Source organism: Argopecten irradians, chromosome 1, assembly GCF_041381155.1.
Source record: "Argopecten irradians isolate NY chromosome 1, Ai_NY, whole genome shotgun sequence".
Lineage (NCBI taxonomy): Eukaryota > Metazoa > Mollusca > Bivalvia > Pectinida > Pectinidae > Argopecten > Argopecten irradians.
In genome coordinates this window covers 5,038,131-5,057,177 of record NC_091134.1, presented here as the reverse complement: position 1 = coordinate 5,057,177, position 19,047 = coordinate 5,038,131, and the positions used below count along the sequence as shown (strand labels likewise).

Here is a 19,047-nt window from a genome sequence, read left to right as displayed (position 1 = left end):
TAAAATATCTACTTTTATGGTAAAATACAAATAAGAAAAAAACATGGGTACACATTCTACATAAATAACATATAGGGTGTCATTAGCAGAGGCATACCAATACAAGAGGCCCAGAGGGCCTGTATCGCTCACCTGGTTTTTTGTTAGTAATTATCACAAGACTCTGACAATTAGAAAAATAAGCAAAATTGACTCCCAAAGTTTAATTTTGAATCACAACCATACAATGATGCTATTGATACCATACAAATATGCTATCCAATACATAGGTTCAGAGACAAAGTAATTTATATGAAAATAGTAGCCTAATTGACCTTTTGACCTCGCATCTATTGCCGTCTAAGGCCCGGGGGGTCAGCCCTATCATTTGTACAATTTCAAATCCCAACCCTATAAGGATGCTACCATTGCACTATAAGTGCTCTTCCATTCTTAGTTGCAGAGAAGAAGTCGTTTATATGGAAATAGCTAAATTGACCCCTTTTGACCCCACCCTTCAGGCCCCCGGGGGGTCAGCCCCATCATTTGCAAAATTTTGAATCCAAACCCTATAAGGATGTAACCATTGCATTATGAGCGTAATCCCATGTTAAGTTGCAGAGAAAAAGTCATATATATATGGAAATTGACCACTTTTGACCCCGCCCCTCAGGCCCCCGGGGGGTCAGCCCTATCATTTGCACAATTTTGAATCCCCACACTATAAGGATACTACCATTGTATTATGGGTGCTATACCGTGCTTAGTTTCAGAGAAGAAGTCGTTTAAATGGAAATAGCCAAATTGGCCACTTTCGACCCCGCCCCTCAGGCCCCCTGGGGGTCAGCCCCATCATTTGCACAATTTTGAATCCCCACCCTATAAAGATGCCACCATTGCATTATGGGTGCTATACCATGCTTAGTTTCAGAGAAGAAGTCGTTTATATGGAAATAGCCAAATTGGCCCCTTTTGACCCCGCCCCTCAGGCCCCCCAAGGGTCAGCCCCATCATTTGTACAATTTTGAATCCCCAACCTATAACGATACTACCATGGCATTATGAGTGCTATCTCATGCTTAGTTTCAGAGAAGAAGTCGTTTATATGGAAATAGCCAAATTGACCCCATTTGACCCCGCCCCTCAGGCCCCCGGGGGGTCAGCCCCATCATTTGTACAATTTTGAATCCCCACCCTATAAGGATGCTACCATTGCATTATGGGTGCTATCCCATGCTTGGTTTCAGAGAAGAAGTCGTTTATATGGAAATAGCCAAATTGACCCCTTTTGACCCCGCCCCTCAGGCCCCCGGGGGGTCAGCCACATCATTTGTACAATTTTTAATCCCCACCCTATAAGGATGCTACCATTGCATTATGGATGCTATCCCATGCTTGGTTTCAGAGAAGAAGTCGTTTATATGGAAATAGCCAAATTGACCCCTTTTGGCCCCGCCCCTCAGGCCCCTGGGGGGTCAGCCCCATCATTTGTACAATTTTGAATCCCCACCCTATAAGGATGCTACCATTGCATTATGGGTGCTATCCCATGCTTGGTTTCAGAGAAGAAGTCGTTTATATGGAAATAGCCAAATTGACCCCTTTTGGCCCCGCCCCTCAGGCCCCTGGGGGGTCAGCCCCATCATTTGTACAATTTTCAGTTAGTAGCCCATAAGGATGCTACCAGTCAAATTTTGTTGAAATCCGACCAGCGGTTATGGAGAAGAAGTCGATTGTTGACGGACGGACGGACGGACGGACGACGGACGGACGACGGACGACGGACGACGGACGACACGACGACGGACGACGGACGCCGGACGCCACGGTATGGCATAAGCTCACCTTGGTCCTTCGGACCAGGTGAGCTAATAAACTGAATATAAGGGCAAGACTTTAGGTAGGGGACATTTTTAGGGAAAGATCATTTCCTGGGGGAGGGGATATATAGGGCCTGAGAGGCCATTTATGGGGGGGGGGGGGGGCTCATATAGGGGGAGGTCATTTCTAGGTGGAGGACATTTTTAGGGGAAGGGCATGCGCATATATAGGGGAAAGGCTTTAATAGAGAAAGGCTAAGCTATTTCTAGGTGGAAGACATTTTTAGGGGAAGGGCATATATAGGGGAAAGGCTTTTATAGAGAAAGGCTATTTCTAGGTGGAGGCCATTTATGAGAGAGAGCATATATAGGGTGAGGTCATTCTGAGGGAGGGCTTTTCTCTAGGTGGAGGCCATTTATAGGGGGAGGTCATTTCTAAGTGGTGGGCATATATAGGGAAGTGCTTTTCTTGGGGAGGGCATAAAAAGCCATTCCTAGGTGGCGTTTATTGATAAGGTGGGCCTTTCTATGGGGAGGCCATTTCTGGGGGGGCATTTCTAGGAAGAGGTCATTTCTCAGGGGAAGGGCATTTATGGGGGAGGACGTTTCTAGGGGGAAGGCATTTCTTTGGGAAGGTCATTTCTACAGGGAGGCCATTTCTAGGGGGGAGGGCATTTCTGGAGGAGGACCTTTTCTAGGGCATCCATTTCTAGGGAGAGGCCATTTCTAGGCAGAGACCATTTCTGGGGAGTGGCCTTTTCTAGGCAGAGGGGCTATTTCTAAGGGGGGAGGCATTTCAGTGGGGGAGGCCTTTTCTAGGGGGAGGGCATTTCTTCTGGGGGAAGGGCTTTTCTTTAGGTGGAGGCCATTTATAGGGGGAGGGCATTTCTGGACATATATAGGGATGTGCTTTTCTGGGGGAGGGCATATAGAGGGGAGGCTTTTTTCAGGGAGAAGCATTTCTAGGTGGAGGTCATTCATAAGGTGGGCTTTTCTATGGAGAGGCCATTTCAGGGTGGGGGGGGACATTTCTATGGAAGCAAATTCTAGGGGGAAGCCATTTCTAGGTGGAAGACTTTTCTAAAAGGAAGCCATTTCTAGGAGAAAGGCATTTCTAGGAGGAGGCCATTTCTAGAGGGAGGCCATTTCTAGGGGGAGGCCATTTCTAGGGGGGAGTGCCTTTTCTAGGGTGGCCATTTCTAAGGGGGTGCCTTTTCTAGGGGAAGGCCATTTCTGGGGGGAGGCCTTTCCTGGTAGGAGGCCATTTCTAGGGGTCGGGGCATTTCTGTGGGAGGGACTTTTCTAGGATGGTCATTTCTAGCTATAGAGGGAGGGGCCATATCTGGGGGGAGGCTGTTTCTGGGGGGAGGCCTTTCCTGGGAGGAGGCCATTTTTAGGGGGAGGGGCAATTTCTGGGGGGGAGGCCTTTTTTTTTGGGGGGGGGGGGGGAAGGGCTTTTCTCTAGGTGGAGGCCATTTATAGGGGGAGGCCATTTCTAGGTGGTGGGCATATATAGGGAAGTGCTTTTCTTGGGGAGGGCATATATAAGGGGAGGCTTTTTATAGGGAGAAGCCATTTCTAGGTGGCGTTTATTGATAAGGTGGGCATTTCTATGGGGAGGCCATATCTTGGGGGAAGCCATTTCTTGGGGGAGGCCTTTTCTAGGTGGAGGGGCCATTTCTAAGGGGGGGGGGGGGGCATTTCACTGGGGAGGTCTTTTCTAGGGGGATGGCATTTCAGGGGGAAGACATTTCTAGAGGGGGGGGGGGGTATTTCTGTGGGAGGGACTTTTCTAGGATGGTCATTTCTAGCTATAGGGGAAGGGGCCATATCTGGGGAGAGGCTGTTTCTGGGGGAAGCCCTTTCCTGGGAGAAGGCCATTTCTAGGGGGAGGCCATTTTTTTTTGGAGGGGAGGGCTTTTCTCTAGGTGGAGGCCATTTATAGGGGAAGGCCATTTATAGGTGGTGGGCATATATAGGGAAGTGCTTTTCTGGAGGAGGGCATCTATAAGGGAGGCTTTTTATAGGGAGAAGCCATTTCTAGGTGGCGTTTATTGATAAGGTGGGCCTTTCTATGGGGAGGCCGTTTCTGGGGGGAAGCCATTTCTTGGAAGAGGCCATTTCTCGGGGGAGGGCATTTATGGGGGAGGACTTTTCTAGGCGGAAGGGCCAGATCAGAATTCGAACCCACAAATAAAATACAGTATTTCATAGGTTGAAGTAAGAACTAAGGTTATACCTATTGACATAGGTGTTTACCTGCTTAACCAACAGTCCCACTTCAATCAACCTATATCAATTGGCTATTGATTATACTAGTGCAAAGCATGAAGCAAGCTTGATTTGAACTTACTTCACTTGGGTTGTGTGACTGATGCTATAATCGCTGACTAATATCCTGACTGAGCTGGCTAGGGATCATGAAGTAATTATTGAGACAGATCTAGACGTCACAGTTCTATACCCATTTGTGTATAGCTTCATAATGACCACCAATAGCATAATAGCAATGCAATCAACGATCAATAGTTCGCTGATCAAGTTCTTGTCTTTATGTATCCTTTCCAGAAAGCCAGTTACCAATAATATCAACTGTGATTAAAAGTACTTTAGTAGTTCATTTTAGATTGGGCAATAAGGAAGCCATCATACCCCATTACACTGACAAAAGTGGGGGGAAAGGTGACGGCAATCAGTCAGTAAGATCAAAATAGCTAGCTATATAGATTATCAGTGGAGGACAACTTACGTATGATTGATCATATCCAACTTTATCCAATTCCTCATATTTATAAATTTTGAGCTTCTGATTTCCCACGAGAGTTCTAGGTTAATGAAGCTGTGATGTATTTGTTAGTTGTTTAATTTATTGAATGGTGTATCTGCCCTGTAGTGATAACAAATCGGTTGAAAACCATAATCAATTAATCAGTAAAATTGGTAAGTTGTCTAAAGTTTAAAACCAAATGGTGATTGGTAAATATTACAATAACCACATGTATATGCATCAGAACTTCCTCATTATATACTTACACAGATTATCATTGACTTGAACACAACTGTAAATTCTATTGTAATTAATGAGATTGTCAACTACTGTAATGTTTACCACATTATATTTATAATCAGATATTTACATTTTGCTAATGCAACTTCCATTACTCTTATGATAGTCTTGGTCTGCATTATGAGCCAATAAATGCAGCCTAGACTTTGTGTAGTAATATCTACATAAATGGATGTGAGTCTTGTTTACTGACACCATGTTAGTCCGCGCGGGAAAATTGACATCGTAGTTGAACGAACCAGTTTGGTTATAAAACTCATAAAAAATCTTTTAAATATCTAGATAATTGAAAGTTAGCTGAAAAACTACTGAAAAACATTGAAATCTTGTTATCTTTTCAATTTTTTATAGGGACTATTTTTGATAACATTGAACTTGGCTGTTGAGGAAATTCAAATGTTCACTCGCATCTAAATTATGTTTTACTTTGAACTAGAAAGTAAAATGTAAATATAACAATTAAAGGATTGTAAGATTGCATTTATTGGATATATAAATGCAATCTGGGTGGCAGATAAATATTCATAGCGCCCTAACAGACGCTATTCTATTTATCTACCACCTAGATTGCATTTTTATCTCCAATAAATGTAATCTAACAATCCTTTAATTGTTAAATGACCATGGAGGTAGTAGCTGGGAATTCAAATTGTACCTGCTGTCCCTATGCATGATCATTAAAATCTATCTTTAACTAACCATGTGCATTTGAAACTTTTGTTCTTTGTTTCCAGATTATCATTTTTGCATGACTCTCATACAATTGAAAAAGCTTCTTTTTTTTCAAAATTATTTCCCTTCAACTAATCTCATGCACAGCAAAAAAACCTTGTTATTTCCCTTGAATTGTTGCTACATGCATATGTCATTCAACTGACCATGAGTGCTAGGATTATGTATATCATTTATGAAACATACTGGTGCATTTTATTTGATCTGTATCAGCGCCTTTCTGATCACGAGGTTATGAGAAAATTTAGGCACATTTAACTTGGTACAAACATTGTACTGGCGACTACATCCTTTCACAATAATACTGATGCTATAGGTTGTCACCTGGATATAAGTATACGGGGGTTTGAAGATCCCAAAACGATGTGGCTTAAGTACAATTTACCTTCAATCAGTGCCGTCATGCATCCGGTGATTATGACATAACAAAACTCACATCAAATGATGTCATCACAATCACCAGATGGTGAGACCATTCAATGGTAAATTGTACTTTACCCACATCGTTTTGGGATCTCGAAACCCCTGTATTTTATGGTTTGTATATATTTTTTTAATTTTCAATTTTTTTCTATCTCCTGTTAATTAGGTATTTAACAAAATAGATTTCTTAAGTCCATGTTTTGCTTTGGTAGGAATGATTTCCTGTTTTAGTGGTCTCTAATGATGATTACAGTTGTTAAAAGAGAAGTGGTGAATTACTCAGCGTATAGAATGATCGAGTTAAACTGAAGGTGGTATATATACTAAATAGCAGATATTAGCATGAAAATAAGTCCTGCTTTAATTAATCAGCATGGCCACTTCAAAGAAATTCAGTCCAAATTCCAAAAGGGTTAAATATAACTTAATAAGCAAGTCTCTAGAGGTTACGCTTGTGTATCAATTAAGTTTTCGACAGCAACTCTAGACCATTTTATTTAGACACGCCTAGTAAAGGTACACTATTTTATTCAGGCATTGCCTATGATCACTTAATTACTAGGTCTGTTCTGATATTGTTATCTATGTTTGATGTTGCATTTTTTTCATTTCAAAATATTTCATTATCAACAAAAATAAATATGATATTCATTCATACAAGAAGGTAGATTATTTATGAACAAGTGGAATGGCCAACAGGCTAGGCCTGTACGAGACTGTAACATTTGTTGTTGTATGAATTATTTGACTTTTATTTGACTTTTATTTGGCATTTCTTCATTCCTTACCTTTATGTCTCACCAGTATTAAAGTTCTAGAAACCTCACACACTGTAATGGTTATTATATGTAATAATCATGCAATGAACACCAAGTCAACCTTTTGACAAATTTTCATGATATCAGCTCTGGGTGACTGTTGTACTCATCCTTGTGATCCACATATTATATGTCCATTACCATATTGTTTCTAAACAAGTTGGGAACAAAAACAGAAATTCATCAGTCAAAGAGATGTAACCTATTCCAGTACATTTTGTACAATGTTTTTCTTCTCTTTGGTTCACAATCTATATAGATCTATGTTTCGGGGTGTTTTTTTTGTGTAATACCCCGACCTTCAGAAATCCAAAGGTCACTGTGATTACATTTAGCCAATAGCTAATATATAACACTGTTGCGTTTTATAGACTCTACATTACACACCCTATTTTTTTTTAAAATGGAAATACTCTTAGAAGCTATTAAAGCATTGTAAGGTACGTTATAAAATTTCCAAACCAATTCATTTGAACTTTTATATGAAAATGAAACCCAAGCCATTAATAAAGACTCCAGAAAAAGTTCCAAATGTAATGACAAAAATTATCATATGGTTTCCAATGGTTTACAAGGGATGTTCGAAAAGAATTGCTTGTTCTATCTGGATGCTGATTTGGGCATGAGGTTCTAATGAATGGCAGATCCATTTACCAGTCGGCAGTGGTATTTCCGCCCAGCAAGGAATGCTTTCAATCCATTTTGAAACAAAAAGAAATCAAATGGGGCATGGTCTGGAGAATACAGGGGTAAGATAAAACTATTGCACAGGTATGAGCGGGAGCATTGTCATGTTGAAGATGGACATATTTAACAAGAGGCCCAGAGGGCCTGTATCGCTCACCTGGTTTGTAACGCCAAGTAATGTTCTGGATACAGGTTCATTGTTTCTTTTTTGAAGGAATTTGAATATTTACCTCTAATTCCCCTATTGGGCCCCACCCCTCCTGCCCCCATGGGGTCAGAGCCAAAGTTTATACAAGTTCTGTTCCCCTTCCCCCAAGGATGTTTGTGGCCAAATTAGGTTCCAATCCATGCAGAACTCTTAAGACAGGTAGTGATTTATAGGATTTACCTCTATCTCCCCTATTTGGCCCCGCCCCTCCTGCCCCTGGGGGCTCAGAGCCAAAATTTATACAAGTTCTGTTCCCCTTCCCCCAAGGATGTTTGTGGCCAAATTTGGTTACAATCCATGCAGAACTCTATGACTAGTAGTGATTTAAAGGAAATGTTGACGGACGGACGGACGCCGCGACATGACATAAGCTCATAATAAGCCCTTCGGGCCAGGTGAGCTAAAAACAATGGTCGTTTCTGATAAAAGTTTTTCAGTCTTCAGTACTACATCTTTGTAGTACCTTTGATGCTTTTTTCCCTTTTTTTTAACTGCTAACCTTTCTGAGGAACTCACCTGTAATAATATAAGCAAACTGGTTTTGGTCATATTTTGCAAATTGGAAACATTTGAAGCGGTTTTTTGGCCACTTTAACTTTACCTATTTTTCTTCTTTTGCTCATCAGTCAACAGATGTGGCACCCATCTTAATAATCTAGCAGAAATTTTTTGGACTTTCAAATGCTTCTTCAAAATAATGTAAAGTCTTGATAGTGATCATATGCCTACCTTTCGTGTAATATTACGAACTGTAAATCTGGCATCTCCTTCAACGATTTTTCACCGTACTGTGTTATAAGACACACAAGAAGGTCCAAAAGCAGTATTAATTTTAGTCATTGAAATGTCCGGGTGTAGGCTTTCATTAGATGTTATTTCAGAAACAAACAAGGCACACATGTTTCACACTTTATTCCAATATGGCGAGCAGTCAGTAACAACCTCAATAGGCATGCGCAATACACATACAATGTTAGTCGTACTAAATACCACTATGACTATATGTAAATGACAATTACCATCTGGATGATGACTAGTGCAATAATGTAAAGTATTCCAAATCTACAAACATTACAGTCATTAGCTTCTTCAACAAAAAAGTTTTGAGCGAGCTTCAGTGAAAGCCTGTATTTCATCTTTTTTGTTGATGCTTTTATCAACCATTTTTACTGCAGTACGTGTTCAATGGCTGCATGTATTCAAAATGCCAATCTTATATTTTACACTTGTAGTTTAACATAGAATCTACATTGACACTTTTTGTAGCTATAGGTATATGTATTGAATAACTTTATCGCGCACCAAATGCATATATATCAATGTACATGAACATGCAAAATTTTTTCTAACATCCCTTTCATATCACTTTCTGATGAAATTTAAAATGCCTAAAAAATACATTTTTGATGAATATATGTTGCATATTTTTTCAAAATGTAATTTACAGACCATTTTGAATTCCAGTACTGAGAAAATTAAATGACAATTAATTTGGATAAAGTCTTATAACCTGATGAAAATATAGTTAAACCCAAGTAAGTTTTTTAAATCAGCATTATTGTCCGATGTCAAGCTCACATGCATAAGCTCTGTCAATTTGTATTCATTGTTACAAAAACACATTTCTGTTGTGTCATGGTGATTATAAGGATACTGCCATTATACTGGTCAATGTACTTAAAATTAGATCTTCTGTGTCGCTCTCCGTAGACCGTCTGCTCGAATAAGTACATCGCTTCTACCAGCGGACTGTCTATGGAGAGCGACATAGAAGATCTAATTTTAAGTAGATTGTTATACTGGTATACAAACCCAATAATCTTGGCATGTTTTTTGTGTGGTTTTTTTTTATAAGATTAAGACTTTTACTAGATCAAATTCCAGAGCATTTTGTATAGCATTTAATATATCACCATTTTGAAAAATCTCACTATTGGGAACCAATTGTGTACGTGTATGATCACACACGATTTTCAGACCATTTTTTGTGGAAATCAGCATGGTAGTGTCTTCTATCAGAAGATAGCTTTAGTGACTGAAATTCCATGATAATTGTGCAGGTATACACAGACACGATGACGAGAATTGGTACTCGGCGAGAACTGGTCGCCTACTAGGCTAGTAGGTATATATTGTGTGAGACATGCTTTGATAACCGACGAGAACGCCGACTATGTCGGTCGTGAAGCGTTAATTTTATATTGTATTAACGTCTTAATCATTTATTTATTAATCAACAATCGGTACATTTGGAGATGTCAACAATCGGTACATTTGGAGATGTCAACAATTACAATAAGAAAATGATGTAGGCACGATCTTTTGCAGCTTCCATGCCTTCCAATCAGCACAGTGATCAGGAGCACCTCAAATATCATCATGTTGACATGAAATTCTCAGATAACTTGGAGTACATTTTTGTTTCATTTATCTTATTCAATAAAGAAGTCAGCGAAGATAAGTATGGTCACATAAAAGAATACTCACCATCAAGAGAATGGCTGAATTCATCTCTTAGCTCAGGATAATGTAGACCGCTCTCTAATCAATCCAAACAAAATTGACATAAGGTTGGGTTGTGCGCATGTGCAACCGGATATGAAATTGTATCTCTTTGAATTTCCGGTAACATTGTGAGGGTCTACATGAATACTCGCACCAATCCGTACATTTGTCCTAGGCCTATCATCTTCCCAATACTATGACATTAACCTTAAATTGAAATAATTCAAATGTTAATTTTCATACCGCGGATCGTCTTATATGAGAATAAACTTAACTTTATTTTTTGTTTATTATCTCTCTGATAAAATGGATGGTATAAAATAAAATTAGGTAATATTTTTAGCAGACAGCCGGAAATGCTGGTTCCGTCCACTGATTTTTTACTCTTGGTCACCCGTGCCCTCCAATCGATTGACTAAAAGAGCCTGTAGTTAAAGCGTTCGAATGACTATGATCGTCAAGGGCGCAGAGGTTCTCTCGGACCTCATGGCGAAATGTCGCTTACTTTTCGTTCAGGACGTTCCTTTAGAACATTGTTGTTTCTTAAACAGAACCGCGTTCACCGAATATGTCAGTTACAGTTAAACGGTAAGTTTCTCGTTTTACATTGCCATTGAATTGACTAACTGATAGTTATGCATCGCCCGATATTATTGCAGCCGCTCACAGTTTGTAAATTACATAACGTAATGTAGAAGAACGGGGAAATACACAATCGAACCCGGGTCTCTGGCGTGGAATTTTGTTTGTTTAGTTTTACGTCCTATTAACAGCCAGGGTCATGTAAGGACGTGCCAGGTTTGTTGGTGGAGGAAAGCCGGAGTACTCGGAGAAAAACCACCGGCCAGCGGTCAGTACCTGGCAACTGCCCCACATGGGATTCGAACCCGCATCCCAGAGGTGGAGGGCTTGTGATAATATGTCGGGACATCTTAACCACTAGGCCACCGCGGCCCCCGGGCGTGGAAACCAAGCATGCTCCGTCAGCTGAGTGACAGAGACCGTATTAAACACTATTTACAAACTACATCGACCCGCTCCTTTTACACTACTCCCCCTTTTTCATTTTTTTTAACCAAGGACGTATATCAGGTTGGGGACCATCCCGTATATGCAGGATAGTCCTGCATTTGAGTAATAGTCCTGTATTTGAGGGATAAATTTGTTACTCAAATGCAGGATTATGTGAAATGAAAATGGATAAAGTTGTTTTAAAAATTTGTATCAAAAAAGGGCGTCATCATTTTCAGATACCCATATAACTAATTGAAAACTTTATGTATTTGTTTATGAACTATTGAATTCTATTATCTCACTTTGTAATAAAGTGACAATTTAGGTATTTAGACAATTCCATAGACTACAGTGTATAGCCTTTCAACAAGCAGTCATTAAAGCCAATAGTATTCTTGGACTAATAAGAATATCATTTGTATACATAGATGAAATATCATTTAAACAACTTTTCAAAGCATTAGTAAGACCACATTTAGAATACGCTGCAAGCGTCTGGAAATTCATACAGAACAAAGGACATCAAATCAATAGAAAAAGTACAGCGGAGGGCAACCAAACTAATTCCAGGGCTTAGAGATCTACCCTACAGCGAGAGATTAAAGCGACTAGGCTTACCTTCACTATCCTATCGGAGACTGAGGGGAGACATCATAAATGTATACAAGATAATGAACAATTTCCATGAAGAAAGGGTTACTATTGGAATATTTGAGCATGATACCGCATCCTGGACGAGAGGTCATTCACAAAAATTAAAGAAAAAAACATTGCAAGTTAGATATACGGAAATATTCCTTTGGATTTAGAACTGTCAATATAAGTATGGAACAGTTTTACCAGAAAATATCATAAACTCAACAACAATAAGAGACTTCGAGATAAGTCTAGATAATCACTGGGCTAATTTGGAACTTAAATACAACCACTTGGGGAGCTATAAAATGAAACACAGATGTGCCACTTAACTAACTTCATTTAATATAACGATATCACTTAATTGCTAATTGTACTTCATGGATATTATTTCATTGTATTTCATTGTATTAGATATGGACATAGAGGCATGTTACTTGCCTGTGTCCTTAAAATATCTTATTAAATCTTATTAAAAATCTTATTAAATGAGATTTCCTAAATTTCAACCTGAGACTCTTTAACCACCTTCCATTGGTTATTTAGTTGGGCGCCAATGTAGGAGAACAGGGGAAATACACATTCCTGTGTCAAGTGCCACTGACCAGGAATTGAACCCTGGTCTCCGGCATGGAAATATACAAATCTACCAACTGAGCCAAAGAAGCATGCTCCGGCCTTCAGCTGAGTGACTGTATTTAACAACTATTTTTACAAACGAAACCGACCGGCTCCTTTTACAGTAATGATCGAGACCCTAGTGATCAGTTTCATGAAGCCTACCCTACCATGTAACATTATATGTCGGGGATTTATGTGTTTTGTTTTGTATATCTGTTTTAAAACAGATCTAATTGATGTTATATTTAATTATAAGTTTCATCATATATTGTTTTAATAAACCTGCAGAAATCCAGATCCATGTATGTAATTGACTGATATTTGTCAATGTTTAAGCGACATATTGTTATGTGTACAGTGAAATTAGCATGAAATATAACTTGAAGTCTTTGAACCTATCAGTCACGGAAAGTCTGACGGACACTCTTATTACATAGAATAACATCATGTTTTCATCAGTTTCTGGTAAGTTGAATTTCCAAAATAATTTGTCAAAACCTAAAATCTGGGCTTTGAAACACAGACATGATCAGACAAGTCTTCCTTGACCAAATCTGCTTTGGCAGACAACACTATTTATGAAATCATACAAAAGTTCACAAGATAATAGCAAAATTGTAAACATGACGAAAAGAAGTCCCTGACAAATTAAGGGTGCCTGCATGACCATAATTCATCCATGGCAATGCTAGAAAAAGTGACGGGATCTTACAGAAAATCCAGTAATTTCTTGCATATGTCTAATGATGATATAAATTGAAGGCAAAGCGCATGCTCAGTTATATAATTTTCTGACAAGGTCAAAAAGGACTTGATGTGTATGCCTTTGTAAAGAAGTGATATTCATACAAAATATCACTTGTTTAAACGGTCTAAAACCTTAATGTTACTGTATGAGCACCCATTGTCGATTTAAGAAAAGAAAGTGAAAACTATATTGATGTTTTTGTGTATTGCAGAGAGTAGATTTGCAAATTCAAGGTTATGTAGTGCGTCGGAAGTATTAACTGAAGTGAAAAAGAAAGTCAGAGCCAAGGAAATAAAGGATTTATCTATTGCTGTAGAGAAATACAGTGCAAATGTTCTTGACATAAATGATGATACTCCAAGTTTAAAGAAATCAGAATTTCCAGAAAAATTAGATGAAGTAAGTTTTCATTTTATTGGACTTGTAAAAAAACAATATAGTGCTTTAGTAATTGGTATAAAACTCCTGTTAGATAAGTACATGCAATTAATTATAATATAAGCAGTCAAATGTTGCATAGCAGCTAGCATGATAATCCAAATCAGATCTTACTAATTGTGATGCTCATATATGTTGAATTCAGAAATCTAAATTGTTATTAAACCTTCTTGGTTTTTTATTCAAAGACAAATTATCCTGATGATGAAGCATTTCAAACAAAACACAGTGGTGCTGGAGCCAGACTAGAACTGTTGGAAAATTTGGCAAACAACAAAACTCTTGTGTCAGATCATTCTAGTCAACAGTGGGACATAGAACGGAAAAGGTTGCTAACCCGGATAGAAAACTCAGCCCATGGTAGTAGGAGGAGAGCTGTGAAACCTTTAAATGTGGACAGTTTTAAGAAAGATCAAGGCCAGACATCATTAAGTCGACTGCTGGCAGAATTGGAAAGTCTGGATATAGCTAATATTCTGAGTATACTGTGCCAAAGAGGAAAGGTGTGTATATAGGACAATATACTTAATTAAGACCATTTATCAGCTAGCTGTCAGATTTATTTGCTACAAAAGAAATCAGTGTGGAAGTTGGGTTTCGGGGAAAAGTTTTAAAATTGATTTTAATTCCACTCTTATGGGTTCAATTTTGTGCATAGAAATATTTTAAACAGACACTTTCTGCTATAAATTATACAAGAAGAAAAACAACTTAGGAATGAAAATGAGTATAAAAGAATAAAAAAACCTGGGAATGAAAATGATTATAAAAGAATAAAAACAACCTGGGAATCAAAATGATTATAAAAGAATAAAAAAAACAACCTGGAATCAAAATGATTATAAAAATAAAAAAAACCTGGAAATAAAAATGATTATAAAATAATAAAACAAACAACATGGGAATCAAAATGATTATAAAGAATAAAAACAACCTGGAAATAAAAATGACTATAAAATAATAAAACAAACAACAAGGGAATCAAAATGATTATACAAGAATAAAAACAACCTGGAAATAAAAATGATTATAAAATAATAAAAACAACCCGGGAATCAAAATGATTATAAAATAATAAAACAAACAAAAGATGGGAATCAAAATGATTATTAAAAGAATAAAAAAAACCTGGAAATAAAAATGACTATAAAAGAATATAAAACAACCTGGGAGTAAAAATGAATTTTTTGAATGTTGCTTATAAAAGAATAAAAACAACCTGGAAATAAAAATGACTATAAAGGAATAAAAACAACCTGGGACTCAAAATGATTATGAAAGAATTAAAACAACCCGGAAATAAAAAATGATTTAAAATAATAAAAAAAACCCGGGAATCAAAATGATTATAAAATAATTAAAACAAACAACATGGTAATCAAAATGAATAAAAGAATAAAAAAAAACCTGGAAATAAAAATGACTATAAAAGATATAAAACAACCTGGGAGTAAAAATGAATATGTTGCTTATAAAAGAATAAAAACAAACCTGGAAATAAAAATGACTATAAAGGAATAAAAACAACCTACTCAAAATGATTATGAAAGAATTAAAACAACCGGAATAAAAATGACTTTAAAAGAATAAAAAAAAAACAAGGGAATCAAAATGATTATTAAGAATAAAAACAACCTGGAAATAAAAATGACTATAAAAGAATATAAAACAACCTGGGAATGAATTTTGAATGTTGCTTATAAAAGAATAAAAACAACCTGGAAATAAAAATGACTATAAAGGAATAAAAACAACCTGGGACTCAAAATGATTATGAAAGAATTAAAACAACCCGGAAATAAAAATGACTTTAAAAGAATAAAAAAAAAACAAGGGAATCAAAATGATTATTAAAGAATAAAAAACAACCTGGAAATAAAAATGACTATAAAAGAATATAAAACAACCTGGGAGTAAAAATGAATTTTTGAATGTTGCTTATAAAAGAATAAAAACAACCTGGAAATAAAAATGACTATAAAGGAATAAAAACAACCTGGGACTCAAAATGATTATGAAAGAATTAAAAACAACCCGGAAATAAAAATGACTTTAAAAGAATAAAAAAAAACCAAGGGAATCAAAATGATTATTAAAGAATAAAAACAACCTGGAAATAAAAATGATTATAAAAGAATATAAAACAACCTGGGAGTAAAAATGAATATTTGTGAATGTTGCTTATATACTGTAATCTTTTGTGTTTCAGACTCAGGAGGCTGTGGATATTTTATTTAATTATCTGTACATATGTAATAAGTTAAAGAATGCTCAAAAACCAAAACAACTCTATGATGTTAATTTATTTAACTGTATTCACCGCGCTCTGGCCAAACAGGTGAGTGTACATACATTATAAAATGTGCATACATTAATTTATATTCTTTAAAATGTCACATCTCAAACTACCAGTCAGTCAAACAAAACAAAAATTAAACAGAACATGGAAATGACATATCCGAAATAAATTTTCACAAAGGAGGGTGCATTTTAGGTCCTATATAGTAAAACAATGTATGCCAATGGGGCATCTGCTGGGCTTAAACTTTTCATTTAAACATTTCCTTGTCAATATTATATTGAGCCCATAGCATGCTGGGATAAATGTCCACCAAACTTATAAGATTCTAGAGACCTGATATTGGGCCCCATAGCATGCTGGGATAAATGTCCACCAAACTTATAAGATTCTAGAGACCTGATATTGGGCCGGTAAGATGCTGGTAAGGAGGGCTACCAAGTTTGTTCACATGAATGACGGAAAACCTTCATTCAAAGTTCACTGTCCAAATATGGGGCCAAAATCTTAAAACAGCATTTTTGATTTCTTTATTCCTTTGTTTGAGTCCTTCATTCACATCATCTATGGGTGGCCTTGGCACTTTGATTTTCAATACCCCTAGAGTTTTTAGAGGACATGGTATATGGGTCTGTAGTCTTGGTAGGATGAGGCATCCTACCTACAATTGTAATTAAATTTGTTAAAATATATGACATTGACATTCGTTCAAGGTCTCCAGCATCAAATAGGCAGACATATTTAAACAAATTCTGGTCAATAAACTAAAAGACCTGCTGACTTGAATTGAAGCTATTACATACTGGGATGAAAGACTTTTAAAGTCTTTTTAAATGAATAAACCTTGAACTTTATTCAAAGGTCACGAGGGTTTAATTAGGCTACAATTTTGAAACAAACTTCCTGTTTGATATGTATACAGTTCTATAATACATGGTAAATTGTATTAATAGTTTCTTGTAGTATAAGCTGAGATATTGGGGAACTTCTATACATATGCCATGCATGCTAGAATTTTAAAAATGATGTTGATTAACCAAAGTTACATAGGTCACAATACATGTACACCAATGTTACAATTCCGCACATCACAATTGAAGTTGAAATAAAGTAGAATAATTTATGGAGTTCAAAATAAAGTGAGGTTTGCTGTTAGTCATGTTTCACTGACATTTGCCATATACATATAACAGCTATTTTTGGCACAATATTCAGGGGGAGATAACTTGGATGGACCATGTTCTGGCCTTGATGACAAAACAAAGTGTCACTCCTACACTACAAACCTACGCACATTTCCTCGAGTGTCTCGGACGCAGCACACATGACCAGAGCAACAAGATACAGCAAGTTATCCACCAGATAGAAAAACAGGTGAGTCTACTTTAGACTATAGAATAATTCTTAGGTGTTTTTGTCTTTCTAGGAGAAGAAAGCTTTACTTCCTTTTGTGCAAACTTGGATATATGCAAGTAAAAAATATAGCAATACATGTCTATCCTGTTGGATTAAATATGTCATATTTTGAAAAAAGTTGGAGCTTTTCTAGTTCTTAAAGATATATCGATGCTCCACTGCTGACAAATGGTATTTTTTCTCTGTCCAAAACAGGAGCAGACAAATTAGTATTTTTCTTCAGTTACATATGAAATTAAATTATATGGAAAAGTGACCAGAAGATAATATTAAAAGTCATTCAAAATGAACCATTTAACTTAAAGTATATTACTGTCAATATCTTAGATCGTTTTGATTAGTGCTTGTAAGGACATAAAAATAACGCCAAAAAAAAAAAAAAGGAATAATGGCACATAGGGTTTTAATTTTACTGTTTCACATGTTGTTACACTGATTCTCTTTAACTTTCAGGGTCTTCGTGTGAGAGACTTGTACAGAGACTGCTGCTACATATCTGATGAATGGACTTTTGTCAGAAAGGTTTTGATTTATAATTATTCAAATGATAATTCTTCACAATTACATACATGAAGTAAAGATCCTAATTAATATTCCACATTAATGTCTGAAAGAGAAGTTATTATGAATACCGGTACCTTGTTCTAATTACCTCTGCCAATTATAGGTCACAGAATATGAAATTCAGTGGTTGATCTCAATTTCAGGCACTGAATTAGATCTGATTACCTTAGATTTTCTTTGTTTGTTTTAAATTAATTATATGTTGCAGTGTTTTATGTGCATTTGTTTTAAATAATTTCAGGCAGTAGAAACGGTACAAGACAATTTTAACCCATTTCCTCGTCCTGAACAACCTCCATACAACAATCCATTGCTGACTCACCTTGACACACCTAAAGCTAAAAGGGTATGTTGTTATTATACTTTGTCATCTTTTGGTGTAAATCTCATTTCAAGAGTCTGTGCAGTTTCGAGGTGTAATGTAATGTTTATTGTATAATGTAATGGATTGGTAATTTTAAATGAGTTTATAGACACGGCTAGTTATCTTGATGAATACCTAGAACACATGAAGGTCTATCATAACAATGTCTTAATTATCTAGTTTGTGAGCCCAATTACCTGATTATAAAACAATAAACACAAAATGTGAAAGATCTTTAGTCCACTCTACAGTTTTGCTGTTTTACCTTACTTTGAAAATTCATAACCAATTAAAATTGTGCAGTTTTGATCACAATCTTTTTTTTCTGATGTATTTTTAGGCTAAAAACTTCAATCCAAACAAAGACATCATGAGCAACAAGAAGTTGTCACAAAAAATTAAAGGAAGATTAAAACTGGAAAAGGATGAGTATGCTGTTCTGAAACCTGTGGTGAAGATCAAGCAGGGAGGGAAGAGAGAGAGTTCAAAGGTAAGGGATGATTAGAAAAATGTGATCAATCAATTAGTTGGAATAAGGAAATTAGAGCAATCACAAGTAAGTCTTAATGAGATTGGCACCGTAGTAAGAAATTAAAGGTAAGAGAATTCAAGGTAAGAGTTAAGAAATCAATGGTTAGAGTCTTTTTTAAAAAAAAAAGTAAGAATAATTAGAAAAATCAAAGGTTAGAAATAGTTAACGAAATCAAA

The 19,047-nt window shown here is 36.6% G+C and overlaps 2 protein-coding genes across 12 annotated transcripts in view; one reads left to right on the top strand and one right to left on the bottom strand.

Moving 5' to 3' along the window:
* The window catches only part of LOC138315816 (calmodulin-binding transcription activator 2-like), a 91,750-nt gene extending 81,398 nt beyond the window's left edge, over window positions 1-10,352 (bottom strand). For all 11 annotated transcript variants that reach the window (XR_011207538.1, XR_011207540.1, XR_011207541.1 and 8 more), the window contains exon 1: window positions 10,222-10,352. The gene's annotated coding sequence lies outside the window, so the exon portion shown is untranslated. The remainder of the gene's footprint in view (window positions 1-10,221) is intronic.
* LOC138308868 (DNA-directed RNA polymerase, mitochondrial-like) overlaps window positions 1-19,047 on the top strand; it is a 60,115-nt gene that overhangs the window by 1,126 nt on the left and 39,942 nt on the right. The window contains exons 2-9 of the mRNA XM_069249901.1: window positions 10,671-10,827; window positions 13,470-13,657; window positions 13,885-14,199; window positions 15,906-16,034; window positions 17,211-17,369; window positions 17,865-17,933; window positions 18,217-18,321; window positions 18,680-18,829. Of these exons, the coding sequence (XP_069106002.1) occupies window positions 10,671-10,827; window positions 13,470-13,657; window positions 13,885-14,199; window positions 15,906-16,034; window positions 17,211-17,369; window positions 17,865-17,933; window positions 18,217-18,321; window positions 18,680-18,829 (1,272 nt within the window). The remainder of the gene's footprint in view (window positions 1-10,670; window positions 10,828-13,469; window positions 13,658-13,884; window positions 14,200-15,905; window positions 16,035-17,210; window positions 17,370-17,864; window positions 17,934-18,216; window positions 18,322-18,679; window positions 18,830-19,047) is intronic.